We start from the raw sequence: 27,972 nt of genomic DNA, 5'->3' as shown, positions 1-27,972 counted from the left end.
TTTTTATTGCGGCTATCAAACAAATATATATATTCAGTACACATTCAGCGGCAAAATACTACACATATATATATGCAAACATTCTTACATTTGTACATAGTTTTTTTTTAAAGCAAATGATTATGAAATAAAGCAATATCGGTCGAGTTCTTATTGTAGGAATTAAGTCTGTGTTTTGCCGTCATGATTCAGTCTCAGTGTCTGCAAAAAAGACGAAGAAAAATTCATATAACATAAGACTTTATTGGAAGATTTATCGCATTGTTCTACAGCACTGATGACAGCCAATCTTCATTTTAAAGAAAAAACAATATATCGGGTATTTTTCTATAACAGACGCAGACTCAGCAAAGTCCTTATCAAAAATACAACACTTTTATAGTTGTTCTCTATCTCACTATAAGTTATGGTGAGAATTTCACAACGAATCAAAAGTCACACTTCATTGCAGATTCAAGACGACCTTTAGTTTCGTTATTACAGAATTATTTGTCAAATGTTGACAACATAACATCTGTTTATTAATGAACAATGAGTAGTAAACTGTTTACAACTAATAAATCATTACCTCAGTAATTTCTTTCCATCAATTACTGATAACATTCACTACATGTACCTGTAGGATTATCATTAAAAACGGGAAATGCCACCCTAAATTTTACGGTAATGTTGTTTATGAAACACGTAAAATCAAATACGATCCATGCAAACTTATTAATCCTTTGAATAAACACCGTAGTAAAATCTGGTATATGTTTTTTTTATCGTTACTAACATTGATTTTCTTTTTGCTGATTTAAGAATAACTTAATATGTCTTGCTTTCCATTTATAATTACCTATGGTAATACATCCTGTCGATATTTTGTACTTCCACTTTGACATTGCACAAGGTCATTCTTTTTTGAGACTGTGTATGACATCTTTACACCAAATCTGATGGATGTGTTTAGGTTGATACTTAGTCTGAGAGAACATGATGTTTTTATTAGTTGTTATTGGTTTTGAACTAGCTTTTAGTTACTGCCAGTACTCTTTGATCGGTACTTAGTTTTTTTGTCTGAATATTAGTTGTTGTTTTGATGTTCGTGCCGATCTGATGAGACAAACCATTCCCAACTAGTTTTTTCACAATTTGTTTTATGTTGTACTGTTACACCATTGTCTAAGCTGGTTTGGGGCGGGTTGAGCACTCAACACATGTCTACTTTCAATGTCATTTTGTCTCAGGTATAGAGTTGTCTCACTGGGAATCATACTACATCTCTTTTTTATATACAAACCCCGCCAAATTCTATATGTGCTTGTCCCTAGTCAATGGTTGTCGTTGGTTGCTGTCTCTCATATGAGTTTTTCGCTAATTGTTTTATTAATTAGATCTTTTTTGTTTTAAATATTTCACATTTCGTCATGTGGGAGCCTTTTAACAGAAGATTATACGGTGTGATAATTGCTCATTGTTGAAGGCCTTACGGGGAGCTATTATTGCTTAAAGTATTCTTTTTCTATGCTGATATATGGTTAAACAAATTAAAGAATTGGCGGATAGGTGAATCTGTCATTTGCCTAATTTTCTAGGGGTTCAATTATAAATGTGGTGTTCTGATTCATATGCATATCTGATGAACAGCTCTATCTTTGATTGCATGAAAGAAAACTGATTTGCTTTTAGTAGAATGTTCATACATCCTATGTGAATGTGCAGTTAAGGCAATTTCAGCAGCATCACAGTATATGGACAATCGACGCCAATTTCTATTTTTTAAATAATTGCATAAAATCACTTTATCGTCCGTACGCTTTGATCTCTTTATAAAATATTACTCTTTTATTTGCCATTACAAACATTTTTATTGTGAGGTCTTCAGGGACCGACTTCTTGTGGAGATTAAAAGAAAAAGAGTGAAAATGAGACATAATTGCATTTTGCAGTGGGTCAAACACAAGATTGAAAAAAAAACGGAAAAAGGTGATAAAGTGATTTCATGTAGACTTAACTCATCACCTTTTTTGTATTTAATAATGTTCCATAAATATATATATCAAATAATCTACCTTCTACATTTGAATGAACTCTTTTCCATGCGACAGCTGTAATGTTGTCCTGTAAGATGAAATACAAAAATCAACATTTAAAAACTTGGCAACACGCATATTTATTGATGTGATATGAATATGAACCGTGCAATGTCATGAATTTGCTACACCGACACGTTCAGCCGGAATTTAAACATACAAATTCACAGGAAAACAGTCAAAAAGCAGACATGTCACCATTCCCGGACTTATTATTCTGACTCCGAGCCAATCAGTCTTCGCCTTTACTTCTACATGCCACGTCCTCAGAAAATAAAGGAGCAACAACCAAATTGTAAGTCTTTGGTTTGATCATATTGGGTATTAAACACTCGACCTTCTGCACTCGGGGCGACAATAAGACCATAGATGCCGCTAGAAGTATTATGAGGAGTACAATACTTTCGTATAGCAGATTAAGAACAATAGGTGTCAATACAAATAGTAAATTTACATACAAAAGTAATTTCTTCGTTTGTCTTGGTTGTAGTTGAAAACGTTTCCATCTTTCGAAATACTGATAATTTCCGTTTCCATGAACTATGGATCTGAAACATACAATTCATATGATTTCAAGTCATCTGCACATTAGGATATTTCTAGTAATTGTAAATCAGTGTGGCATCCAAAACTCTGGCCATGAGGTGACCGGCGAAAATAAGGCAAAATTGAAACTTATGAAGTGTACTATTTTGAATGAATAATTTAGATTAATAACGAACAGACAGTATTATTTGTTTTGTTTTTTTTATTATTAAATACAGCTCTATTTTAACTGCACACGTAATTTTGTTGTCAGAAAGGTATGTCGCAAAAAGAATAAAGTAACAATTGAAAATCATTTTTTAGGCCGAAAACTTGATTCGTTTTTGAAACAAAACATCCGAACAGTATGTCTTTATAATAGTTTATGCTTGTTCTTGTATGTGTTTTAAATTATATTGGATAAGTACAGTTATTCATATATTCATTTGAAAATTTTTGTAATAAATATTCCATGTGTATAACATAACTTTACAAGTAGCTGATGATCCTATTTATGGGTGATTGTGAATATGTAAAGGTAATTGATACAGGATGGGTGCAGTTCTAACCTGAACAAGACTTAACTTGGAGCAGACTTCTTGACTGCTTTCCAAGTTAACCTAAATAATTAAACGCAGACAAGCAAGTTAAAGTCATCGGTGGTAGATCAGACCAATGTCTGTTTTTTAGGACGGCTGCAGATCTATTGACAAGTCTGATCCAGCCCAGACCTAAGTCTACTATTGACCAGTCCTGAGGACAGGATTGTTCCAGACCAGACCTGTGGACAGGTCTGCTACTGACCAGACTTTAGGACAGGTCTGATAATGACAGATTGCCGTGTTTCAGACATTTCATATCAGACCTTATCTATTATTATGTGAACAATAATCAAATCGTTCTTTTTCCAAGTACAGCAAATAACCATACTCGTAAGGGACTATATATACATATTCAATACACATCAAAAATTTCGTTTTTCATTTTATATTCTTATATGTATAAATAAATGGCTATAAAATTTCACACTTGTTGATCGACATATATACATGCAGCTATCATAAAAGAAAGAAAGGTTACTTTTTAATTGAAAGGCAGATAAAAAGGTTATTCAACGCTTTGGAAAAATATTTTTAAATGATGGGATATAAACAACATTGTTTACGTGCTTCGTTCCCCATTTTTGACGGTCTCTTCCTAAATATAATTCTATACATTACATGGATTTTTCACTGTAATTCACATTGTTTGCCTTGAATTTACGATTTTATTTTTGACGAAATTTAAACAAAAATTATAAAGTGTCCAGATATTTAAGGTTTGTATAGTTTTGAACCATCTCGTCAATTTCGGTAGATTCATCTTTTCCGATTATAAATGATATCTGGGACGTCCAACATTATAAACTCGTCCTGAACATGAATGAAATGTTTGCCACTGGACGTTAAGCAACCAATAACCAATCAATCAACCGACATAATATACTAACAGTTAGTCAGTAGACTATTCCCAGATGATACCTTCTCATACTTTTTATTATAAAGTACAAATAATACTTTCAATATTTTGAATACTAAGAGGAAATACTGGCACTCTAAATTGATGCGGACAAAATTTTGTAGTCATTGTGTTTCAATATTGCTGTCATTTGTATTATACAATCCTTCCTGAGTTAACAAATTTACTGATTTACGATATTGCTATTTATTTTTCATAATAAAGTGCAAATGTGGTCAGTTTTGGTTGATGCGTCAGATATTTTTTACTATAGAAGCCAGCCTGAGATATCAAAACTACTGAATTTTGGGAATGATTCAATATTTTGAATAAAAAGATGACGTGCTGGCGCTTTGAATGGATGCAGAAAAAGAAACAGTAAAAATGTTGGCTCTCTAAATTAAAGCCGACCATAAATATTATTACAGTACACCAATATTGCTTTCATTTATGATGATTATTTTTTATACAATCTATGTACCCGGCGTTATTTGCATTGTTAATCGATTCTATCTGATAACTAAGTTTTAAAGCTTACTGTACATTTTAAAACAGATTAGAACATAAACATTTTATTTAAGATATAAACGACTTGAAGAATTTGATATTTATTAAAATATATATTCAATGCACGTTAGCGGTGAAACCAGTATCGATTTAATGAAAAGCAGATCGCAGAGCAATTTGTACAACACACAAAGTTTTATGCGTACTTTATTTACAAATGTATCTAATCTGTAGTGTTTATATCAAGAAACAAAGACATTTAAACATGTTTTATAAATCGATGTAATGCGGTCCTCGTCACAAGTTAACTTAGTGTTGAGCAGACGAGCCAAAAGTTAGCTTTAGATTAGGTCTGGTTCAATCGGAGTTGTCAAAATCGTAGTTAACTTATTGCAGGACTGGTTTCGAAGTTAGTTTTAGTAGCGGACCTGTTTAAAGTTACTAATAACTTTTCCGGTATTCATAAAAACAATCGAAGGGCCAAGACAGCTTTTCAAGTTAACTTGCTCTTGGTTCTCGGATCGGTCGAAGCAGTCCTTAATCCTGGCGCAGTTTAACTTTGACCATTCAAAATGACTGTTTAGGAAGTTAACTTCTTGTACAGATAAGGACTACACACATCTGTATGTACAATGTAAACTTAATATAACCATATAAGCTACTTTTGTCATTGTATTGAGCAAAACTGTTATTCTATGATGTACGCGTTTACGAAGATTATCTTAATGAAAACTCTTACATATGTTTTACTAAATCTTTATTTCTAAACAAAGTAAAGTTTTCATTGGAGAAACTTAGCTGTCTTTTCAATTAAAACAAATTTCATGAAGAGTTTACAAACTTTGGCGGTATTTCGGATCTTTAGGGAATTTTAAATGTATTTATAATTTAGGTAACTGCATGAGAATATTGAAAAAATATATAAATGTTAGATCTATACTTCCAGAGAAATAATCAATTAAAAGAAGTATATCATATCTTCAAAATGCAATTTAAAGAAAATAAGCGAAAAATAATCCATCAACTACTTCTCTATCATTGCACATATTTGGCTGCTATAGTAAATGTATATCATGAAAGGAATAAAGATTAAGAATATGAAAATTAAGAGCTGTGGTATGATTGCCAATGAGACAGCTATCCAATAAAGAACATGACTTGGATGCAAGCAACTATCGGTCACCATAAGGTCTTCAACAACAACCAAGGCCGATGACGTATAACGAGCTATATAAGAACATTATTTTTATTTACACTTCAATTAAAACAATGCCGCGTAATTTTATAAACGTCTTAATATATTAAGAGTCTGAAAAACATTCAATATATCTAGGTATTGTTTAGCTTTAAGAAAGACAGATGTTGTTACAAAGTAAGTTTAAATTAATGTCTAATTGAATTATGTTACTTATTGATAAATGCTACAATATATATTTTAAACCTTTAGATTTTATAATTCATAAAAAAATAAACTTTGCTAGACATCATCAGGCGCACAGTTCTCTAATTAATTACATGACAACTGTCTTAAATTTATGAACATCGACTTTATCTTCTCGTTTCAGGGTGTGTGTATATTACATGTACATTGTTGTGTGTACTCATAGATTTGTGCTTATGTGTATAGCAATGCATTCATAATGTGTACAAAATGAAATCATCTGCAGACTTACTTTTGGGTTTAATAATCCGTGTACAATAAATATCAGCAATCCCTGAAATCATATGATGATATTGCAATAACATAAAAATTTTAAATATACTTTAATGAACACAAACAAGGGTATCCATATCCATATCAATACGAGGACACCCAAGTTACCGAAGATAGATGAGACATAGCTAATGTATATCTAATTAAACAAAAAATATTAAGTTATAATCATATTATTGTTTCCCATGATATAACCTAAATAGATACTTACTAGAAATACTTTCTCTCAATGCCTTTTCTACCATTTAGAAAAGAAATCTAAATGTTATCAATATGCCTCGAGCATCACAGAGGATACATTAATTGTCGAAATGCGTATCCGTTGCAGTAAAATTTATTCTTATAACTACTTCTCGGACGAAACATCTGCTGGTGGAATGTTAGTACCCAGGGGTATCACTATCACAGTAGCCAGTGCTTTGATGCTGGCAGGAAAATACTAATATTGTTTTATTGAAATTTGTAGAATTTTCTAAATTAAGAAATGTATATCCGTCTTGCACAGCTCCTATTCCTTATCCGAGTTTGGCTTTAATTCTGATCTCTTGTTTAATTAGATATAAGAAGAGGTGGTATAAATGCCAATGAGACAACTCTCCATCCAAGTCAAAATTTATAAAAGTAAACCATTATAGGTCAAAGTACGGTCTTCAACACGGAGCCTTGGCTTACACCAAACAGCAAGCTATAAAGGGCCCCAAAAATTACTAGTGTAAAACCATTCAAACGGGAAAACCAACGGTCTAATCTATATAAAAAAAACGATTGTTTATATAATTACACCACTGGTAAATATTCATAGCTTAGAACCAAGCTGAACCTTTGCATTGTAATTCATACATCTATTTGAATTATTTAGTTAAAATAGTTTTTGCAAACAGCTACAAACAGATAGGTTTTAAATGAAACATGTTTAAACTAGTCACTTAGAATAATTAAACAGAGTAAGGTTGTCAATATTATCTTTACTTTTCTTAATGTAACATGAGTATGACAGCGGGTATCATCAGTGGAGAACGAACTACCGATATTGGTTTTCGGTTAATAGTTTTTTCCGACTTGTTGTTTCGATTGCCATAAATGAATCCTCCCCTATTTTACACTTAGACATTGTTATATCGTCTAATGTTTGATATGTACATTTTGTCATTGCTTGTATATTTTGTTTTTGTTTTTTAACATATTTTTCAGGTACCACAGTAAATATTTATACATGTACATGATGTACTACTTACCTGAAGTGAATTGATGATAACAAATAAATAACTCATAAATATAGTATCTTCGTTTATAGAGAAGAATCCTAAAGTCCATGTTATTCCAAAAAGGGGTGCCAAAACTGAAAAACATCTCAATCCGGTTCTACAAAATAATTATAGATATTTCTCTTGTTTTGCATCTGCAGATTTCTGAGTAATGATAAGTAACAAAAAACATGCTTATATTTCAAGAAAAACTATTACTAATTTAAAAGGGTAAAACAAACATCTCTCCAAGGTAAAATAATGTCAGAAGGCAATTTATTTAGTAAATTTGAGGATTTCTCCAAAAAATGAAAACAACACGTTATAAATTTGACGCGTCCGAAGCGCTTTTTCAGATTAAACTTCATTAGGAACGCTCAAAGCCGAATATTTGAAAGCCAAGGAAGTATAAAAACAGTACAGTTGAAGAGCTATATTAACAAACAGAACTTAAAAAAAATAGCCAAATCAGTCTATGCTCAACTTTGCCTGAGGGAGTTGAAACCTTAGTTTCTTAATAATTTAAAAATTTAAAAACGGACAATATTGGAAATGTTTGTAATAAATCACGTCAGTACCAAAGTACTGACTACAGAGCTGATAATACCCTTAGGGACCTATAGTCCACCAGCAAAGGTATCGACCTAGTGCTGTAAAAATTACAGCAACACGTCATAACGTTCATGCGTCCTATGCGCTTTTCTTGATTAACTATCATCAGGAACGCTCAAAGCCGAATATTTGAAAGCCAAGGATGTATAAGAACTGAAACAGTAAAAGAGCTATATGACCAAAGAGGACGTAAAACATGCATAAACGGACAATTTTAGAAAGGTAGGGAAATAATCTATTCCTTTAAAAATCATGTTACTTTCATTGATGAATGAATAGGATCTTATAATTTGGATACTTCATTTCAGACGTTTCAGTTAAGAAGTCAATAGGACTTCATAAACATATTTAAACTGACATTATTGTCTTTACTTGGACATTTTGCACACTTTTTTACTAAATTCAATATGCGAAACTGCTTTTTCCAAAAAGATACCCGCGTCAACATATTTGAATAAGACATCTTGCAGCAAAATATTGGGTAAGGGTTAGCTAATATCTCAATATTGATGATAAGCTCTCCAAATGAAGCTAATTGTGGCAGTTTTGCAGTTTTGATTAAATGCAAGACGTTTGAAACCCTAAACCAAATATGTAAACAAATATTCAAAAATATAAATACTAATATGATAGATGATATTTGATAAGTATATTATATCTTTTGATTCTCGAATTCAAATGGCCAAAGAAATGGCTTTATCTTATTTTTTTCCTTTAGAAAGCCAGAATTGTTAAACTTTTGAAATGAAACCCTAAAGGGCCGAACCAAATAAATAACAGTTTTGTTAAAAATAGGTATTGTCTTGATTTGATTTATTTTGGCTGTTATTAACGATAAAAAAACGCGAAATAATATCCTTTTTTGAACTTCGTTCATATAATATTTAAAACCACACATCAGATTATCCGCAAACAATTCTGTAACAGAACGAACTACGAAAATGATATATTCTGAGTTTTTTTTTACTAGTATATATCTTGACGCGAGAAGAAATTAAGAAATACAAACGGTACAACAGCGCCTCATGATATTTTTAGTTTTATAAGCCTTTTTTGGAAAGCTTTCAATCATTTTGTCAGGTTTTTCTGTCAAAAATTTGGCTGAATGAGCTATATGAGTTCACTATGTCTCTGGTATCTTTTGCTGCATTCTCAATCTGTCGTAACTGTTGCCAATACTTATGACAATAATAATTTCTGGATATTGAATCCTTATTTTCCGTTGTGCAAAATGCCTTTGCAGAAGTTTATCTCTCAATATATAACAAAGTAAATAGCTTAAATAATTATAATTATATTATTCAGAAAGCAATACCATGAATACAGGCACAAATAAATATGAAAATAGATTTTTTCATTTTTTTTTTTGTATAGGTGTTAGTACGTCAAACGTTTTTACCTATAATCTCCGATGATCAGTTCAAAATCGTTTTGACAGTAAAAAATCTCCTTTTACGGGCTAAGACGCCTTAGCACCCCTAAGATTGCGTGTAAGAAACAGGTCGCTAACATGCAAGGTTAGTCATGTGCATTACTGTCAATACGTACATAAATATTGCATATTGCATATTTTGGAAGTAAGCACGCTTTCATCCTTCTTGACACCGATTTAGCAATATAAAAAAGGTAAATAGCAGTTACTAAAAACATGGAAAAACAACATGTGTGATAACAAAAGATGTTATTCGTTTGCCACAAGATGGCGGAAATTCGTAACGCTAAATCGTCAACTGTCAAATTTGCCGGGTATGCCGTAACATTCACACAAATATATTAACTGATAATTTAACGTTCACAATAATATTTAAACGCAAAGATCACTTGGGGTAGGTCATGAATATATTGAATTGATTTTAAAACAAAAGATAATATGTAAACAAGAGGCTGTTAAAATGAAAAAAATCTAACTCAAGTTTGTCATCACTAATAACATATTTAAATTTGAAAAAGCCTTGATTGATATGTCCTCACCTTATTGCACGGAAACGGTTTAAATGACTCTTTGCATTCAATTATGAACCATTCCTACTAAACGACAAAAGTGAAAAATCGTTAATATCGAAACTTACCTCAATTTATATTTCAAAAGGATGGGTTGAACAATTTTTAAGTTATATATGAAAACGATATAAAGGGGTTTTTGGCTTGATCAGTCCTTCAACTTTTGTATGAGGTTTTAGATTTTCAAATGTATTGACCCCGATCATCACTAAAGAGCCATTAATTGTCGAAATGCGCATCTGGTGCATTAAACTTGGTAGCGTATTCCAATAGTAATGAACCATAACCCCTGAGCAAAAATAAATATCGTGATTATCGAAATTCACATCCATTTTGTCACCGAATAACCAGTAACACTAAACCAACACTCGAAAAGGATAAGTTCAAATGGTTTAAACGTTATAACAGGTAAACAGCATCTATCCAATCCCCCTAACCCCCCAACCCGCAGTACAACCCAAAATCGATAACAAGAAAACTGTTTAAAACTTTATATAATATGAACGTATTAGATAATACTTACATTAATTGCTGTAGTTTTGTTTTCTGTTTTACCACTTGTATAGAAAACAGCTTCCTCACAACAAATATAAAGATCACAAAGTTGGTCTGGAGGAAAGAACATAATTTGATTATTTTTCAACAAGATCCAAAGTTTAAAATTGCTAAACAGATTGCAATGCGGAAGAAAATTCATGTGCAGTCAGTATTTTCTTTATACTTAGAATGGTTTGCTTGTAACTGTTTTATTGTTGTTCATCATAACAGTATTATAGTCAAGTGCCTTTTCTATTAAAGTTGATTTTAAATGTATATCCTTTCAATTATTTTAGTTAGAAAAAAGAGTTTGGTGGTATCAACAGGGCAATCAAAATCATTTGTTGAATGATAGGTAAACTAATAATAAAAGCTCAAAGTACATGGCACAAATGTAGCACTGAAAGGGAGAACTGCTGATTTCAAACAGAATATACAATGTCAACTGTACATTACGTATGGTTTAATACGTTCAAAAAAGATAAGAATAAATACCTATATTACAAGTTTTTTTTATGAACGAAATAGTGCAGAAATGTCACTTACGATGTAACTATGATGTAATGAAATGTAGAAATTGACATATTTGACTACAACTTTTAACATATTTTACTTGAAGTTGATATTTTCGTTTTTTTTTCTCAATCTATACCTGATGCAATATCTTACAGGAAAAGATATTTTCCCTATATTAAAATCTTTCTATGAGAAATGGTACAGAATTTGTATGTCTGGGTAAAGCTTTGCTTTATACATTAATATTGATAACAAGATCTCTCAAACGTAAGGTTATTATTTGCAGTTTATGACTTCTTGTGGGAGTTTCTTGTGAAGAATGAAAAGACGCTAACATTACTTCACGTTCAGCCATTTAGATGATTTCCTCTCACTAAAGTTTGCTGACTATGTTGAATAATAAAGGCAACAGTAGTATACCGCTGTTCAATAGTCATAAATCAGTTAAGCGAAAACAAATCCGAGTCACAAACCAAAAACCGAGGGAAACACATCAACAATAAGAGGAAAACAACGGAACAACAAAAACACTGAACTGCAACAAAAACAAACGCCAACATACATAGAAACGGACTATTTGATAACAACTGCCATATTCCTGACTTGGTACAGGACATTTAAAGAAAAAATGGTGGGTGGAACCTGGTTTTATGGCTAGCCAAACCTCCCGCGTATATGACAATGTTAAAAATACTGCTAAAAATACAACATTACGTGACAGGAATAAAATACAAATTAACGCAAGAACACTCAGGACGGAAAAATACATAGATAAATAATATAATAGTACATCACAACATGTAAACCACAGAATCTCCGATAGTACACCAGGACACCACAATAGAATTATAAACTGTGCGTTACACGAATGTATCAACGCCACAAAAAGTGATGTTTTTTTTGTGACGTTTATTTGATCACAGGTAAATTTCTAAAAATAGAATATAAAATTGGGATTGAGTTTGTTATGGTGTTATTTTATGTATTTTCTAACCATGTTGGTTTTTCTTCTAAGTCAAAACTGTGTATAAAAAAAACCATCCTGTGCAGATAGTTGCTTTAAACTAAAAATCATATAAATGAAATAGCTGATTGATTATCTCAACGTTACATACATATAGAAAAAATAAAAATGGAATTCAAACCACAAACAATAAAACATAACACAATATCAACCAGACTTACAAAAGAAACTTCGAAATACATGAATGTTGGATGAATGAGTATATACCGAGACACATCGTATAGCAATGCGATTTCACACTCGGCAAAACAGTCATATTCGGGATTAGGTCACGTTCGGTACTTAGCAGACCAGACGACGTAGACGATAAACCACAATCTAAGACGTGGTAAAAGTGTCGTTAATTAGTTTAGACACAGACACATCGTATAGATCAACCAATTCATGATGGTGACCTTAAAATTTACGGAGTGTCATTTTTAATCTTTCCTCCTCATAACTCTGTTGGAGCAGTTTCTGCGTAAGGAGCACACTCCTGTATATGAAGTATGTACAGTGTGAACATGCACGAGCATAACGTATCAACTGAGATATGTAAACACCATACGATGGGGCAGAGGGTATGTTACTGCTGAGAAATAGGAAATTGATAATTGGGAAGTTGAAATCGTCCCTTTTGTCATAGATTTTAGTGTGAAGTCGTCCATCTTTGTCAATATTGAGGAAAAGATCAAGGTATGAAGCAGTCCTTCTAGTATCAGTAGTATCCTTAATTTCAAGTTCACTGGGATATATGAGATGTAAGTACTGACTGAAATATGGGTTATTCAGTGATAGGATATCATCAATATATCTGAAAGTAAAATTAAAGAATTTCGCAAGGTGCTTTTTTTTTTTGTCTTTTAGAAGGTTCTGAATGAATTCTGCTTCAAACGAGTACAAAAACAAATCGGCCAGTAGGGGTGCACAATTAGTACCCATTGGAATACTGACTGTCTGTTGAAATATCAATCCTCCAAACTAAGCAAATATAGTGTCGATCTAAAAGTCCAGCATTTTGATAATATCATCTTCAGTGTATTTTCTGAAAGAATCAGTGTGGTTCTTCACAAAATAAGAATTATTATAACCCAAAACGAGAAATTTATATCTACGATTCCCATTTTTTTTTAGAAAAAGCTATGTTTAATGAGATGGTGAAGTCGATCTTTCAATTGAGCATGGGGAATAGTAGTGTAAAGCGTAGAAAAATCAAAAGTCTTAATGTTGCTGCAAAATTGCAGAGATTGTGATCTATGATTTAGCAGTAGATCTTTAGAATTTTAAGAATCCACATTGATTGACACCACTGGTTGAATATATCTCATCACAATATTTTTGAAGGCCATCTTCTACTGTAGAAAGAATAGAAGTCAGCACTTTAGAAAGATGTTTAGTCGAACATCTTGATGATCCAGCTACGTATTGTTCTTTATAAGGAGTTTTGTGAAGTTTTGGTATCCAGTATAATGACGGTAGATTTTCTTCGTTTTATTTGATGTTAATACCAAAAGAAAGAATGACAGATTTGTGATTTTGTAAACTTTCCTCCTTTGTAAATGATGTAAAAGAATATGTAGGATTACCAGTTTTGCTGTTTATTCCAAGCTCTTTTGTGAGACATTCCAAGCAATGGTTTTTACATATGAATAGATATAAGAAGATGTGGTATGAGTGCCAATGAGACAACTCTCCATCCAAGTCTCAATTTGTAAAAGTAAACCATTATAGGTCAAAGTACTGCCTTCAACACGGAGCCTTGGCTCACACCGATTAGCAAGCTATAAAGGTTCCCAAAAATGACTAGTATAAAACCATTCAAACAGGAAAACCAACTAATCTATATAAAAAACGAGAAACGAGAAACATTTATGAACCACATCAACAAACGACAACCACTGAACATCATGTTTCTGACTTAGGACAGGTGCAAACTTATAAAGACAATATTATTGAAGGCTTTATCTGCTGGAACAACGACATATTTGTCATGCAAAGAGGATAAAGCATCCACAACCTCCAGGTTCTTGAATGGGTTAGAAACCCTTGTGCTCATAGTACATCGTAGTTTCTGGATGCGTTTCTGAATGCATGATCGAATAGCTTTGACCCATTCAGACAAAGTGTCCAGTTCTGGTTCATCTGGCTCACGCTTTACCCATTTTCTGGCATAGTCTTCAACGGCATCCATCAGTAACCTGAAGTTCTTTTTCCAGTTGATGGGCTGGGAAATTCAATATTTTGGTCCCTTGGCCATCAACTCCCTTAGTTGTCATCATTGGTTACGATGCCAAGGTCGCCCGTAATAACAAGACCAGTTGGACTATATTGCATAGTTGCATATGAGCAATCCGGAGGTTTGGATTTCACATCTTTCAGGTTAAAGGCCTCTAAAAACCTAGTGTGGTTGAAAATCTTGGATGCAATAGGCTTGGTGTAAGTATATGAAATTACAAGTGTAGCTTTATTTTTGAAGTAATCAGGTATAGTTTTTTGCATAAATTTCTGGTGGAAAATATTGCTAATATTGATAGCATCTAAACCTTGGCGAATTCTACTTTAAAAAAAATACGTTTTTCCTCATCTTTGGAAGTAGTAGATACGGGTTTAAATAGTCTATGGTTCGCAATGTCCATGATTATTGCAACTAATCTATACAAAACAGAATTAGAAACAATAACGGAAATATTTTGGGCCACTTGAAATAGTAAATAAAGTTTAGATAATGGAATGGAGTATAATTTAGTTCTGATATGATGAATTCCTAAAGGTTTTTGAAAAGACGATAACAGACTATCAATTGTCACGGTGTGAACAGCAGGTGGTGTATAATTTCTGAGACCGTGACTTCTATGTCGTCGAGCAGAAGCGTTAAATAATTGTAATTTATTGACAGTACTACACCTGGGACTAGACAAAATACCTATACCCTCAATTTTGTCATTGCATCCATAGGGAATGGCTATTTCCAACTCTCTTATCCAAAAGTCTTCTCTTAGTAAGGCCAAAATAAATTAATAGTATGTTTCCTATTTCCCCTCCCAAAAAATTAGGTAGGGTAGGTAGGTAAAACATTTTATTTTATGAAAACATTTTATTTTTTTTTATTGATTGGTCGACAGCCGAAAAAAAGTTCCAAATCAAATAGTTTGATGTGCGGGCTTCTCTGATATTTATAATAGTAATTAAATCTACAGCTTTTTTAATTTTCTGTTTTATATATATAGTTCTGCATCAGAAATATGAAAATAAACCTTAATGAAAATTTTATGCATTTCATTGGTCGTAAAAAGAAAAAGTGTATGTTCTTCATGATTAATTATCTTAAACCAAAAATGGCAGTGAAAAATCTGGCATGGTATGTTATTATGTTGGGCCTCGTTGAACCTAAAAATGTAAATGTCACACAGGGTATACATGTGGAAGCAGATTAGTACCCCTTGAAAACACTGTGAACCGATGCTAAGCAGCAGATAATTATGATTTTTTGAGGGTTAATACTCTGCCCTTGCACCCTCTTTATTTAATATACAGATGTGTTTTGATGTTTGACAGAATATGATGTTGATTGAAGATTGGGTGGTTCTGACAATATTAAAATTCCAGGTTCTGAGAAGAGTGAGAATGTGAAATCTTTGTCTTATTAATGAGGGTAGTAATGCCATTTACCGTCAGGCGTCAAACGGTCATTCTCGGCTACCGTTAGCATCAAATTGGTTAAAATTTTACCTTAATTCATCAAAATATCCATATCGTGATTCTTCAGAGCAAGGATTTGTATATTATACAAATCCTTGGTCAGAGGTCTCAAATAATTATCGTTACCGTTATTTTTGGAAAAATTTTTACGTGATTCGTCAAAATCAGTCGATTTTTTGTATCGTCTAAAACAAGGTGTACATTTTATGTCATGCACCAAAAATTACCGTTAACGTCGTTTGGCAAGATTTTTTAGCGTTATTCTGTCTACATATAATTGTTCTGCCTAACAGAAGTTCCACTGGAAACTTTGTTATAACCAATGTCATAATATCTGTTCCTGTTGGAACAAATATTCTATACCATTCATTCCGTTAGGAACATATACTGTAATATTTATTCCAGAACACTTTTTCCATTTGGAACTTTTATTATGAAGGAACTTCTATTTCGTGACAATTCGTCATGAAGGTACCTCATTCATCTACTGGTCAAATAAATTGCAGATGTAAATATGACAGGATTTTTTCCCTTTTCTTGTATAAATTGTTATGGGACCAGCCAGAGAAATAAAAAAGAATAAAAGTAGACATGGTGCTGGGGCAGATTCATTTATAAATGAATATGAATCATACACCATGTCTGCCTAAAAAAAAAAGCTTTCATCTTTCTCGTTCCACATTGTCTGTCCCCTTGCCATCATAAACTAAAAAGCATAAACAGCCGTTTATGTTGCGTCCTGGGCACAATTCTGTACAACATTCGTAAGAGCATGTTTTTACAACAATAGCTGTATTGATTTTAGCAGTAAATTTGAACTCATTTTACTATAAAATTGTTAGTCAATTTACCGACAGATACAGTCTGTCCAACCTGGAACGATTCTGACTTTTGGTCCAAAGAAGCACAGGTACAAGACGAGATTTAGTTAATATATGTATATATACTGAATACACTTCATTATATATATACAAATATTTAAAAAATTCTCGCTTGTACCTGTTCAAAGAAGTTGAGCAAAATGCGTCAACTTCGTATTTTTTTCGTCTATAGGTCCGCTTGATGTTCTTCAAAAAGATTCATCATATCGTAATAATCCGGAATCGATGTCATTATATTTTGCGTCCATGTGATCACATTTCGCATATTTGACAGCTAATACGGATCAATACGCTACACGGTTGCCGAAAAGCCATGCTTGTTTACATAAAATCTTGGTCCTTGAAACGCTTTACTTATCAATAATAGGTCGTTTTTATCAAACGCTTTGAAGATCTATACTATTCTAAACGAATAATCGGAACCGGACAGACTGAAAAATCCGGATTTTGAATTTTTGTTTTCATTTTTGTCAATAAAATGTTTAGGGTCGGCGTCGGAAACGGAGGTAGGGTCGGGAAACCGGAAACACACCATTTATTTATTTTGGCCTAACCGATTAATGTTGAGTACATATATCCCATTGAACTTGAAATACAAAATACAACAGATACCGTTCTGTTTGCCTCATTTCTTGACTTACATCTAGAAATTGACAATGAAGGTCGGGTGAGAACAAAACTTTATAACATTAGAGATGGTTTCAGCTGCCTAATTTGAAACTTTCTTTTCTGTGTAGCAACATTCCAACAGCGCTTGCAAATGGAGTATATATCTCCCGATTGAGAGGATATTCCTGAGCTTACACTTTTTATCATGATATCCTTGTTAAAGGATGGCTGCTTATGAAAAAGCAATTACACCAAGAGATACAATGGTGAAGTCGAAGTCATCCCTTCGAAAATTTTACGGGCGACCTTGGCATCGTAACCAATGATGACAACTAAGGGAGTTGATGGCCAAGGGACCAAAATATTGAATTTCCCAGCCCATCAACTGGAAAAAGAACTTTAGGTTACAATTTTTGAAGGGATGACTTCGACTTCACCATTGTATCTCTTGGTGTAATTGCTTTTTCATAAGCAGCCATCACAATTTAACCGTTTTAGAATATCTGTTTCACAGATAATGATGAATATATTTCAGTTGTCGTTGTCACAATCCGTTCCACTTTTCCTCGAATGTGACCTACCAAATTAGACTTATCATCGGGGTTTTAATTACATGAGCATTAGGACGGGGGCAACATGTGGAGCAGGATTGGCTAACCCTTTCAGAGCACCGGGGATCAACAACGGTATTTTGTGAGCTCGTGTTGCACAGTCTTCTTTTTTGCTTTTTTTGCCATGGCAATGTCAATGGGAAATTTGAGAAAACTATAGAATACCAAGTAAAATAGTGCAACTTCTTATGTACCATCAACTCTGAAGCTGACACTAGTTTCCTTCTAAATCAGAAGTAAGACAAGGCTGTGTTAAGTCATCTATGAGTTTTGTAGTTGCCATTGATTGGGTTATGAGAACGACCCTAGAAGAAAGTAACACCGGACTGAAATGGGCCCTATGAAACTATACTGATGATTTAACACTTGTATCGCATACTGAAGACCAGAAGCTAGAAGGAAATGCCAGAAGGATTGGACTTAAGATCAATGCTAAGAAGACAAAGTCAATTTACCTCAACACAGAGAGTACCTGTCAGAGTTAAAGAAGGGGAACAACTGGATTCATTAGACTCATTTAATTACCTGGAAAGTTATATAACAACAGAAGGTGGTGCTGAAAGAGATATATAGGTCAGAATAGGAGAAGCTAGATCAGAATTTATAACAATAGGCAACATCTGAAAAACGACAGCCTTTTCAAAGAAGACAAAGCTTAGACTTTATAAAAGCTGTGTACGATCTGTGCTTCTATATGGCTCAGAGTGCTTGAGAATGATTGAGAAAGACACTCCAGCTTCAATGACACATGTCTTAGGAAGATAATGAAAGTATTTTGGACCACCAAATCTCCAACAAAGACCTACACAATGCTACATGAGATCATGAACACAGAAGACATGGAGACTTAGTTAATACAACAGAGATGGAGGTGGCTAAGTCATGTTCTATTTTTAAAAATAACAAAAACATGGCCTTTAACTACCTTTTACTTTCCTAATCTCTTTCGTTTTCATGATGTGAAGTATTTAGATTATAAAATTATCCAAATAAAGTATTTCATTTTTATAATGTAAAATAATATTCAACACAAGTATTTATAATTTGGTCATTTATATTTTATATAATTGTTTGGTATTATATTGCACAATAGAATAATAAGGCTACTTACAGCAACTGCTACAGCACAAGGAACAAAAAACGCCCAAATTAGTCCATTGCTTGTTGATAACCAACAACTGAAAGAATGCCAAAAATTTAATACTTTTCTAAATTTCATCGTTTGTTCGTTCGAAATAAAAACAACAAATTCAGAAACTACTAATACAACACTCATGGTATTCTAGTGCTTTGACAGAAACTCTAGATCTGAACATAAGATTTATGTTTGTTTTGTATAGCTAAATTGTATAAGAGAATATGTTTGATTAGTTTAAATGTATTGAAATCCCCCGTTTCTGTAATTTGTACACCCAATATACTGTAAAACGGAAGGGAACACACATTTATTCATTTGAACTTTCAAGTATATGATTAAAATTAAGGAGAGTGATATTGACCAAATTGTGCTCCACAATTTTTATGAAAATGAACAAGAGATATCTATACTATATGATAAAGTTAGTGACTAGAAATTCTGCTAATAGTCAAGGTTAGTGCTCCTTTCTAGTAATTATGATTAAGCAAAATTGACAAATTGAGGCAAAACTGCTGGGCTTTTAACAGTCAACGCCACAATCACAGCTTATATATCTCTACATTTTACCAAAACGCGCCTTCCATTAAAATATCTACACTTTCGGAAATCTTTATATATATTTTAAATCTTGTAAATATTGGTGGTGAAATTGCTAAATGTGAACATTTTCTGTCGTTTTTTAAAGATTTTTAAGGTCAGAGATAAGTTTTGTTAAGTTTAGAATGTTCATCAATCATATCATCAATCGGTTTTAAGGAAAGAATTTATATAAAGTATTGAACACTAGCTAGATTACAAGACATTATGAAGATATTCCACTACACGCACACGAAAAAATCAATCAAGATGACAACGCCGTATTTGTTCGTAATATCTAATATGTACTTTAAAACTCTTGTCAGACGAACGTCAATCAAACAGCAAACCCAATTACATTAAACAACTACAAATTAACATCCAAAGGTTTCAAAATTATTTTTCAATCAATCTAAGTAGGACAAATTGGTTCAAAACTAAAGAGAGCAAAACAGATATTCTTATAAAATTCTGACATTAACCACATATCAAACCGTAAGAAGATTATACATATATTCGTCGTATACCAACTTTCCTAAAAATCCTCTAATTGGGAAAACTGGGGCAAAACATAAACTTGACCTCCTTGTATTCATGTTTTGGTTGTATTGTCAAATGCATAAACATGCTCTTGATACATTTCCTACTAATCGTCTTTTTTAAGCTGAACACCAGTGCTCATTTGTATCTAGTCATGTTATATTGTTGCAACTGTCATTTAGTTTCTCGCCTGTTTCTAAATCAAACTAGTTGTGATGGGAATATACAATATACTGAAATAAGACTTATAACATTTTTTAATGATTCATAAATATGTCAAATATAACATTATGTTTGTCACCATGAAAGAATGCTAACGGCAGAAGATAATTCTTTTACAAACAAATACAATTCCATTCAGTTTTTAATTAATATAAATTCGATGACTTATATTTTATAGGTACTTACTACTTTCCATCGCCGTATCCTTCTAGTTTTGTAACTGCCATCGATATTGCAACAATAAGCACAGGTATTCCTTTAGGAAAAGATACTACATTAGATTTCTTATCATAATACATGTGCATAGACTAACAACTTCTAATACAAACGCAGAAAATTGGCCAAGTTTCACTTCTTTACCCATGACACTTTTTAAAAAAAAAGTTAGTTATCAAGCTGATGATACTGTGTATTAGACTTTCAAATTGTTCGATATTCAGGATTTCATTTCACAAATGTTTCGATCGTGCTTGGAAATATAACATTAAAATTTTAAAATAAAAGATAACTTCAGAGATGTTAGAAGTTAAAACAAAAAAAGTCAGAAAACACCAAGGGGACAATCAAAAGCCATAAGTCGGAGAAAAAGAAAATATAATTTTTTCAAAAAGATTAATTTTTGGCAATGGCAATTTCAGTTTGTTTTCAACTTATGCTTATGAGTTTGAATATACCTTTGGTATCTGTCGCCTTTCTTGTAAATTATACAAATATATAAATACAACAGCTATAATGGTACGCTATGACAACGATACTATATTTATATAATATCTTGAAGGGACACAGCTGCTGGTGGATTATCGGTCCCAAATTTTAAGCGTACCACAATGTTTTAGGGGGATGTCTGGGACGGGGTCTTTTTCATCATCATAAACTGATTGTTTTCAATACAAATGGGCCATCATCTTGCAAGCTGTTTTTTCACTGTTTGCATTTTAATTTGTAATGTATCAACTGACCTCTTAATGCTTTTTTCACATTAAATTCTTCTTAAATATATAAATTTGAAGTCAGGCAATGAAATATTACAATCATCGATTTACTAAAAGCATGATAGAGTGCAACAACAGTTTCCAGTGTTAGGACATACATGCATCTATACTACTAAAATAACGAGGTCCAAGTTGTTAGCCGGCCGGATGACGTTAAAACGACGAATCAAAGAATTCCCCATTTCCATTCTCAATTTTAACTATATATATAACTCATATAGGACAATGGTGTTGATTAAAAATTACACCATTCCAGGCCCTTTTGTTTTCCACATAATTATAATAACCAAAAATTAACAAGTTCCTGGTCGAATCAGATACCGATACCAATGGTACCTGTAACCTGTTATCTGTTACCTAATCTGTACTTTCCGCCTCTGTCAGGCGCACCACCAAACGGTGTATTTAAGATTTGCTATATACACGGGTCATAATCACACCTGAACTTCGTCATTATAAAGGGATTGGTACTACTAAATGCAATCATTGACAATAAAAAAGATTTCCGGTTGTAGTAAGAAAACCAGGACGGTTTCAAACAGATAGGTTTTGAAAGCAGAGAAAGCTGTGCACCTTATATTCAGCATGACTTTATCAAATGACAATACGAATACTAAAAATCCAGTCGAAAAATAAGGCGTAGGTTCTTTAATTTAGTAAAGGAAACGCGATTTTGTGGGTGTGTTTTAGTATCATATAATATAACATAATATAATATAATATAATATTAAATAAGAACAATTACTCACCCCATCCAATTGGAAGTAGAATAGGTGATATTGAACGTTGTTCGGTTGATACGGTAGCCAACATTTTTCCGTGCACAATGCCTTCTGCAACCATCATATGTATACCCACTAAGAATAGGAAATGAAGGACAATGGCCACTATTTTGCAGACGATCTGTTAACATTATACAAGAGTATATATAATTTTTATAAAACAATGATTTTAACGACATAAAACGACAACATTGTCTTATAAAATGAGAATTTTCTAGACTATTCTCTCTTTTTTATTTGTTTTGTGTATCTTTTTTTTCAAAGCATATACAATTTTATAAAAATTTATCTTTATCAAATTGACGGCATTCCTATGGGAACGAACTGTGCGCTTCTTCTTGCCGCTCTCTTCTTATTTTTATATGAGTCGGAGTTCCTTCAGACACTTGTCAAAAACAAAATCAAAGAAGCCAGATCATTTAATTTCACATTCAGATATAATGATGATGTTCTTTCCAAACTTTGCTGATTGTGTTCCATTAGTATATCCTCCAGAACTAGAAATTAAAGAAACAACTGACACGGCTTATGGGTCATCTCAGTACCAGAATCTATGACCAACGAGACGATTTTAATTTTGAAAGTATCAATTTCCGCCACCTTAGTAACAAAGTATACCAACTTCACCTGCATATGGGATATACATTTCCCAACTCAATCGGTATTTAAAAGCTTACAGCTGCAACTCAGACTTTATAAAATGTCGCCAATTCCTGAGCAGAAAATTGATGAACCAGGGTTATGTCAAAGAACGTCTCGTCCTTTTTCTAAGAAAGTTCATCGGAAGATACCAAGACCTGGTTGATAAATATATCAACTTAACAAATAATACATGATGGTCTTGAAGTATAGATTCTGGGTATTGACGTTGTTTATCATCTTAATTACGTGCTATAGTGTTCTCTCATTTGTCTTTGTAAATTATAACTTTTACTGTTTAGTCAAGTTTTGGTAATATCCCTTTGGCGTGGCTTGGTATTTATACACCCTGTCATTGTGTTATTGTGCTATGGTCGTTCTTTGTATTCTTGTCTTTAAGTTTTGCTTATGTGCTTTGTCTATGTGCCATTTTCTTTTTCTTTGTTGACATATTTGTTTGTTTTATAGTGATTAAGATTAGAACACAATGTTGACTGCTGTACCCCTATCTTTGACATTTTCACCTATTATGTCTGTTTGTTTTGTTCACAAATTGTTGTCAATATAATGGAATCGTATGCGATTGTCAAACAAGTGAGAGGTTTAGTTAGCTATAAAACCAGGTTTAATCCACCATTTTCTACACAAGGAAATGCCTGTCCCAAGTCAGGAATATGACAGTAGTTTTCCATTCGTTTGATGTGTTTGAGCTTTTGATTTTGCCATTTGATAAGGTACTTTTAATTTTGAATTTTCCTTGGAGTTGGGTATTTTTGTTATTTTACTTTGTATGTAGAATATCAACCATATTGTTATAAACACAAAAATGAAGTAAACACGCCATTTGCATATTTCATATTTTTTTCTGGCAGTTGCAAGAAAGTAAGCGATAATCATTGACAATCACCTTATTCTCTGTTCCCTCTATTCCAGCTAAAAATACGACATACGCTAGGAGGAAAACAGCAGCCATTGTGACCAGAATTTTGGACTTGTCAGATGGAAGATGTCTGCAAAATAATAACAACAACAGTTATATAAAACTAGATAAGTCATTTAAACTAGAAGAAATAAAGTGTCTAGGTTGCTTTGATGGATCTAAACAATCGGTCTCTCTCCGTTTGGAGAACATGCGTTTTCAATTGATTTTATAAAAAAAACAAATGTAAAGTGAAACTATAAAATACAAGCGTCGAGTTTCAATATGACGCTTTTGGGTCGAAAGGGCACATTCAACGAATTCATAAAGGCTTCACCATTTTAGGATATCAATATGTTTCAAAAGGGATAATCGATTGATCGGATCATACATTTGTGTTTTATTCTTGATATAAACATCAGTTTTCATTGTTTTACCAGCACACTGGGAGAGGACTTGATAAGTTGGGGTTCAAATTATCAATGTATGTAATAAGTTCGATTCAAGACAGAGTCATGCAGGTTAAAATGTTTATTGTTAAGTAGTCAATATTTAAATATAAACACATTTAAAAAAACTCTTTATGATTATCTCATGATAACAAAAATACTTAATTTCATGATTATTTGAATCTCAACCAATACAATCAATGAAATGAGTGAATTAAATCATTTCGATGGATAATACTTGCTCTCATTGGCGTTTTTAAATTTAAAATTATACAAAATGTATATGATCACCAAAACAGTTAATAACATTTATGTCAAATGACCTTTAAATTGTATTACTTGGATAGTTTGGGGACAATTGTCGCATGAATGTAACAAAATGCTCTAAATATTCCCTATACTATCAGAATTTTCTTTACATGTATTGCTTCTGTAGAGTGGGAATATCTACGTTTGATATAGATTTTCAGAGCGCAATATAAGTGTTCATGAAAACAGGAAATTTATTGATAAATTTTATTGTAAAAAACATTACCTCCACTCAATAAAATATATTATTAACAATAAGACAAGAGCAGCAATGGATATCGAACAACCAACTTGGGTAATAACGGCAAGAACCTCATCATGATTTTCTGGCTGCAACAAAAACATATGTGATAATTAACCCTCACAAAAAATGGTTTAGAGCCAGCTTCATGTTGTTTCAACTAAATATTTCGTAGATATCTCTGATAAGAGACAAGAATAGTTTACCTATGTTCGAAGATAATAGATGTTCTTGTACACACTATGATTGTTGTTATCCAATGATACGGTCTTCCAGTTGAGTTTCCTTTGGTTTGAAGGTACAGATATAATAAATAATAAATGACAAGATGAAATTTTTTCAGTGTTGACATTAATTTCATTGATATGTTAATTTTCTGTAACTCTACAAATTGCAAGTATCAAATCAAAACGTCAATGAGCTTATCTTAATATAATGGAAACAAAATTAGTCCAAAAGCGACGTTTTTCTGTGATTCTATAACAATATATAACATAACGCAGTGCAGGTGTACTTGAAAAAAAATGTTGTAATTGATTTGTGTCGCAATGTGCTAGCGCTGCTTATAGTATTTCAGCATATTTGGTTTAAGCTTGATTGGTATCTCGACTCTTGTAAAAGCTGTCAATGTAGCCACTAAATTAACCTAGTTCAGATTGTCGTTCACAAGATTTTGTATTTCACAGCCTGAGTATCTCAAATATGATGCTCAACGCAGAGTATTCGAACTTAGAATCATATATTTTCCAAATTTTCATGAGGTTTTCATTTATCCTAATACGCTTCGGGTTATTTTTCATCACCTTTTGAAATGTTATTTATCCTTTTACAGAAAAGTAGTCCATCAGCTTAACAATCACCTGTCTGATAGGTAGAACAATCTTTTGTGTATCGCTAGCATTATTGAAGTATGACCGAATAATGTCGTCTGTACCGATACTCTTATCAAAAGACATTCAAACCTTCTTTTGTTCTGATTTTTCACTTCCCAATCCGTCCTGTTTACCAATATTACGATTTGACTACCAACGACGAAACTGTTGTAAACATCACATATCTTTTATTAAGGTGTTGTATATTCAATATTGTTAGTTTTTATCAATATAAGAATTAATACATACTATTTCATATAAACTCAACAGAACAGCAAAGTTGGTCAAATGAGTACTTGTACATTCTGTAAAGGTTGTATTCTTAAGAACAGTCTTTATTCCGTTTGTAGACCAAAAACCATTATTCCTTTGAAATTAACAATTATATATCACTTTTAATATTATCGATTAAAGTTAAGACATAATGTAATTTGAAGTAAATGTAAAAACAGTACTTTATTGTAAGTCTTTTGTGACACCGTGTTTGATATTGAATTAGTTTTTTTCGCTACATTATTCAACTTGTAAGCTTAAACCGATCTTAAAAATGCTGCTGTCAGTATAACAATGCCAATTTTCCTTGGAGTTGGGTATTTCTGTTATTTTACTTTTTACAAATGTATTTATTACTCAAAAGCTACTACACAAATGTTATAAACAACAACTTGGAAAGCCATCACTGAACACATTCTATTGCTGTCATCACAAATTTGTTTATTACAGTATCTGATCTTTTAATTTTGTTTAATGCATTTTTTGGTAGTTTCGTGTTGAACAATACTATTAAATCACGGTTTCTGATTGCAGCCTTTGTAATTACCTCTTCCGTTTTACTATGTCATACATATGTCGTTCACTCTAACATTGCTTGTACGACCTTATAACAGATTTTGTCATTTTCTTATGTTGATGCTTTCCAATTCCTAAGATGTTTGGCTCATACGACGAATGAATACAGTGATGAATAACCATGGGAAGTAATCAAACTTCATTTAAAGTTTTGGAAAGTTGACACATGGTATATTCAACACAAGATCTGTACCACCATTTTAAGGCGACCTTAAGCAAGGGAACAACACAATGGTTGATATTCTTCATCATTGACAAATAATACAATACTTCAATGTATCTGTATGTATCCGTTAAATCTTATTCCTATTGAATTACACTGAATACTGTCGGATTCGTGCTAAGCTCTGATTCTTTATCAAGAGTAAGCTTTAACGTATGTCCCTTTTAGCTATATCATAACTTCAACAGTTATTTTTTTTTTTATTTCAAATATTTTTGTCTCGAGCATCACCGAAAAGAAATTAAGTGTCGAAATGCGCATCTTGTGCAGAAAAGTTTGTACTGTAAATGTGATTTGTTATGATTTATATTATTTTCTTTTATTAGAAAAATGTTTTTTAGAATTGACTCATAACAGTGATCGAAATATCTGAGTGTTTTTTGTTGTTGTTTTTTTTTTCTTAAACATCTACCTAATATAAAATGCACTATTGGCAAGCTAAGACTAACTCTAAAGTGAAATCCCAGAACGAACATCTTACTCCTTTGTCACGAATCTACAAAAACAAGTTTTATGCGGTCATTAAAGTTTATAAATAATGAACTAGTCAATTATCAAACGCGAAATCTTTAAAACTATAAATGATAGGTTAAGCATAGTAAAAGAGTTTCTTTTTATCTAAATAAAAATAACTTTTTTTTTATTTGATTTAAAACATACTTTAAACATTTAATGAAAAAGTACGTTATTATACTTTACTTGGGAGAAAGATGATGTAGTCAATATGTAAGATTAAAATTTTATTCAGGAAATTCGTAAGTTACTATACCTAGCACTGTGTCAACTCTTAGTACATTCGTGCTGCATATAATTTTCAATATTAAAAAAAGATATATTTTAACACTTATATTAAAAACTTTTATAGAACATCTATAATCTGATATGAGGTATATGATAGATATGACAGTCTATATATTACCTGATCATTTTTGAAGTATAAATATAATGGTGGATTCAAACTAAGCTGGTTGATTCCTGGTACAGTAAGTGACAGAACTGAAGTCATAACAGTAATTTCCTGATTATCGACACTGTATAATTAAAAATTTGCAAAATATCTATAAATTTATTGAAACTCACAGACCTATTACTTTAACATTTTACTGATTGAATTTAGTAATTTTTCTTTTTAAATGGATGCATATTCTCAATTGAACACCTTTGATATCATTCATGTTAGACTCCTAAAG

General features: G+C 32.2%; 1 protein-coding gene across 1 annotated transcript; it reads right to left on the bottom strand.

The window, feature by feature from the left end:
• On the bottom strand, positions 1-27,274 carry LOC127708709 (adhesion G protein-coupled receptor E4-like). Its single transcript, XM_052213831.1, has 13 exons — positions 27,232-27,274; positions 25,960-26,077; positions 24,824-24,927; positions 23,828-23,930; positions 22,249-22,402; positions 20,694-20,763; positions 19,143-19,209; positions 10,699-10,784; positions 7,554-7,680; positions 6,278-6,319; positions 2,534-2,623; positions 2,055-2,103; positions 1-201 (listed from the first exon to the last, which is right to left on the bottom strand). Exons 4-13 carry the CDS (start codon positions 23,891-23,893, stop codon positions 182-184), a joined length of 771 nt encoding a protein of 256 aa, XP_052069791.1. The 5' UTR covers positions 23,894-23,930; positions 24,824-24,927; positions 25,960-26,077; positions 27,232-27,274; the 3' UTR covers positions 1-181.
• Between the last annotated feature and the right edge of the window lie 698 nt (positions 27,275-27,972).

This window comes from Mytilus californianus, unplaced genomic scaffold (genome assembly GCF_021869535.1).
Source record: "Mytilus californianus isolate M0D057914Y unplaced genomic scaffold, xbMytCali1.0.p SCAF_1, whole genome shotgun sequence".
In the NCBI taxonomy this organism is placed as follows: Eukaryota; Metazoa; Mollusca; class Bivalvia; order Mytilida; family Mytilidae; genus Mytilus; species Mytilus californianus.
The sequence above is the reverse complement of the archived record's forward strand: the minus strand, read 5'-3'. Positions and strand labels throughout refer to the sequence as shown.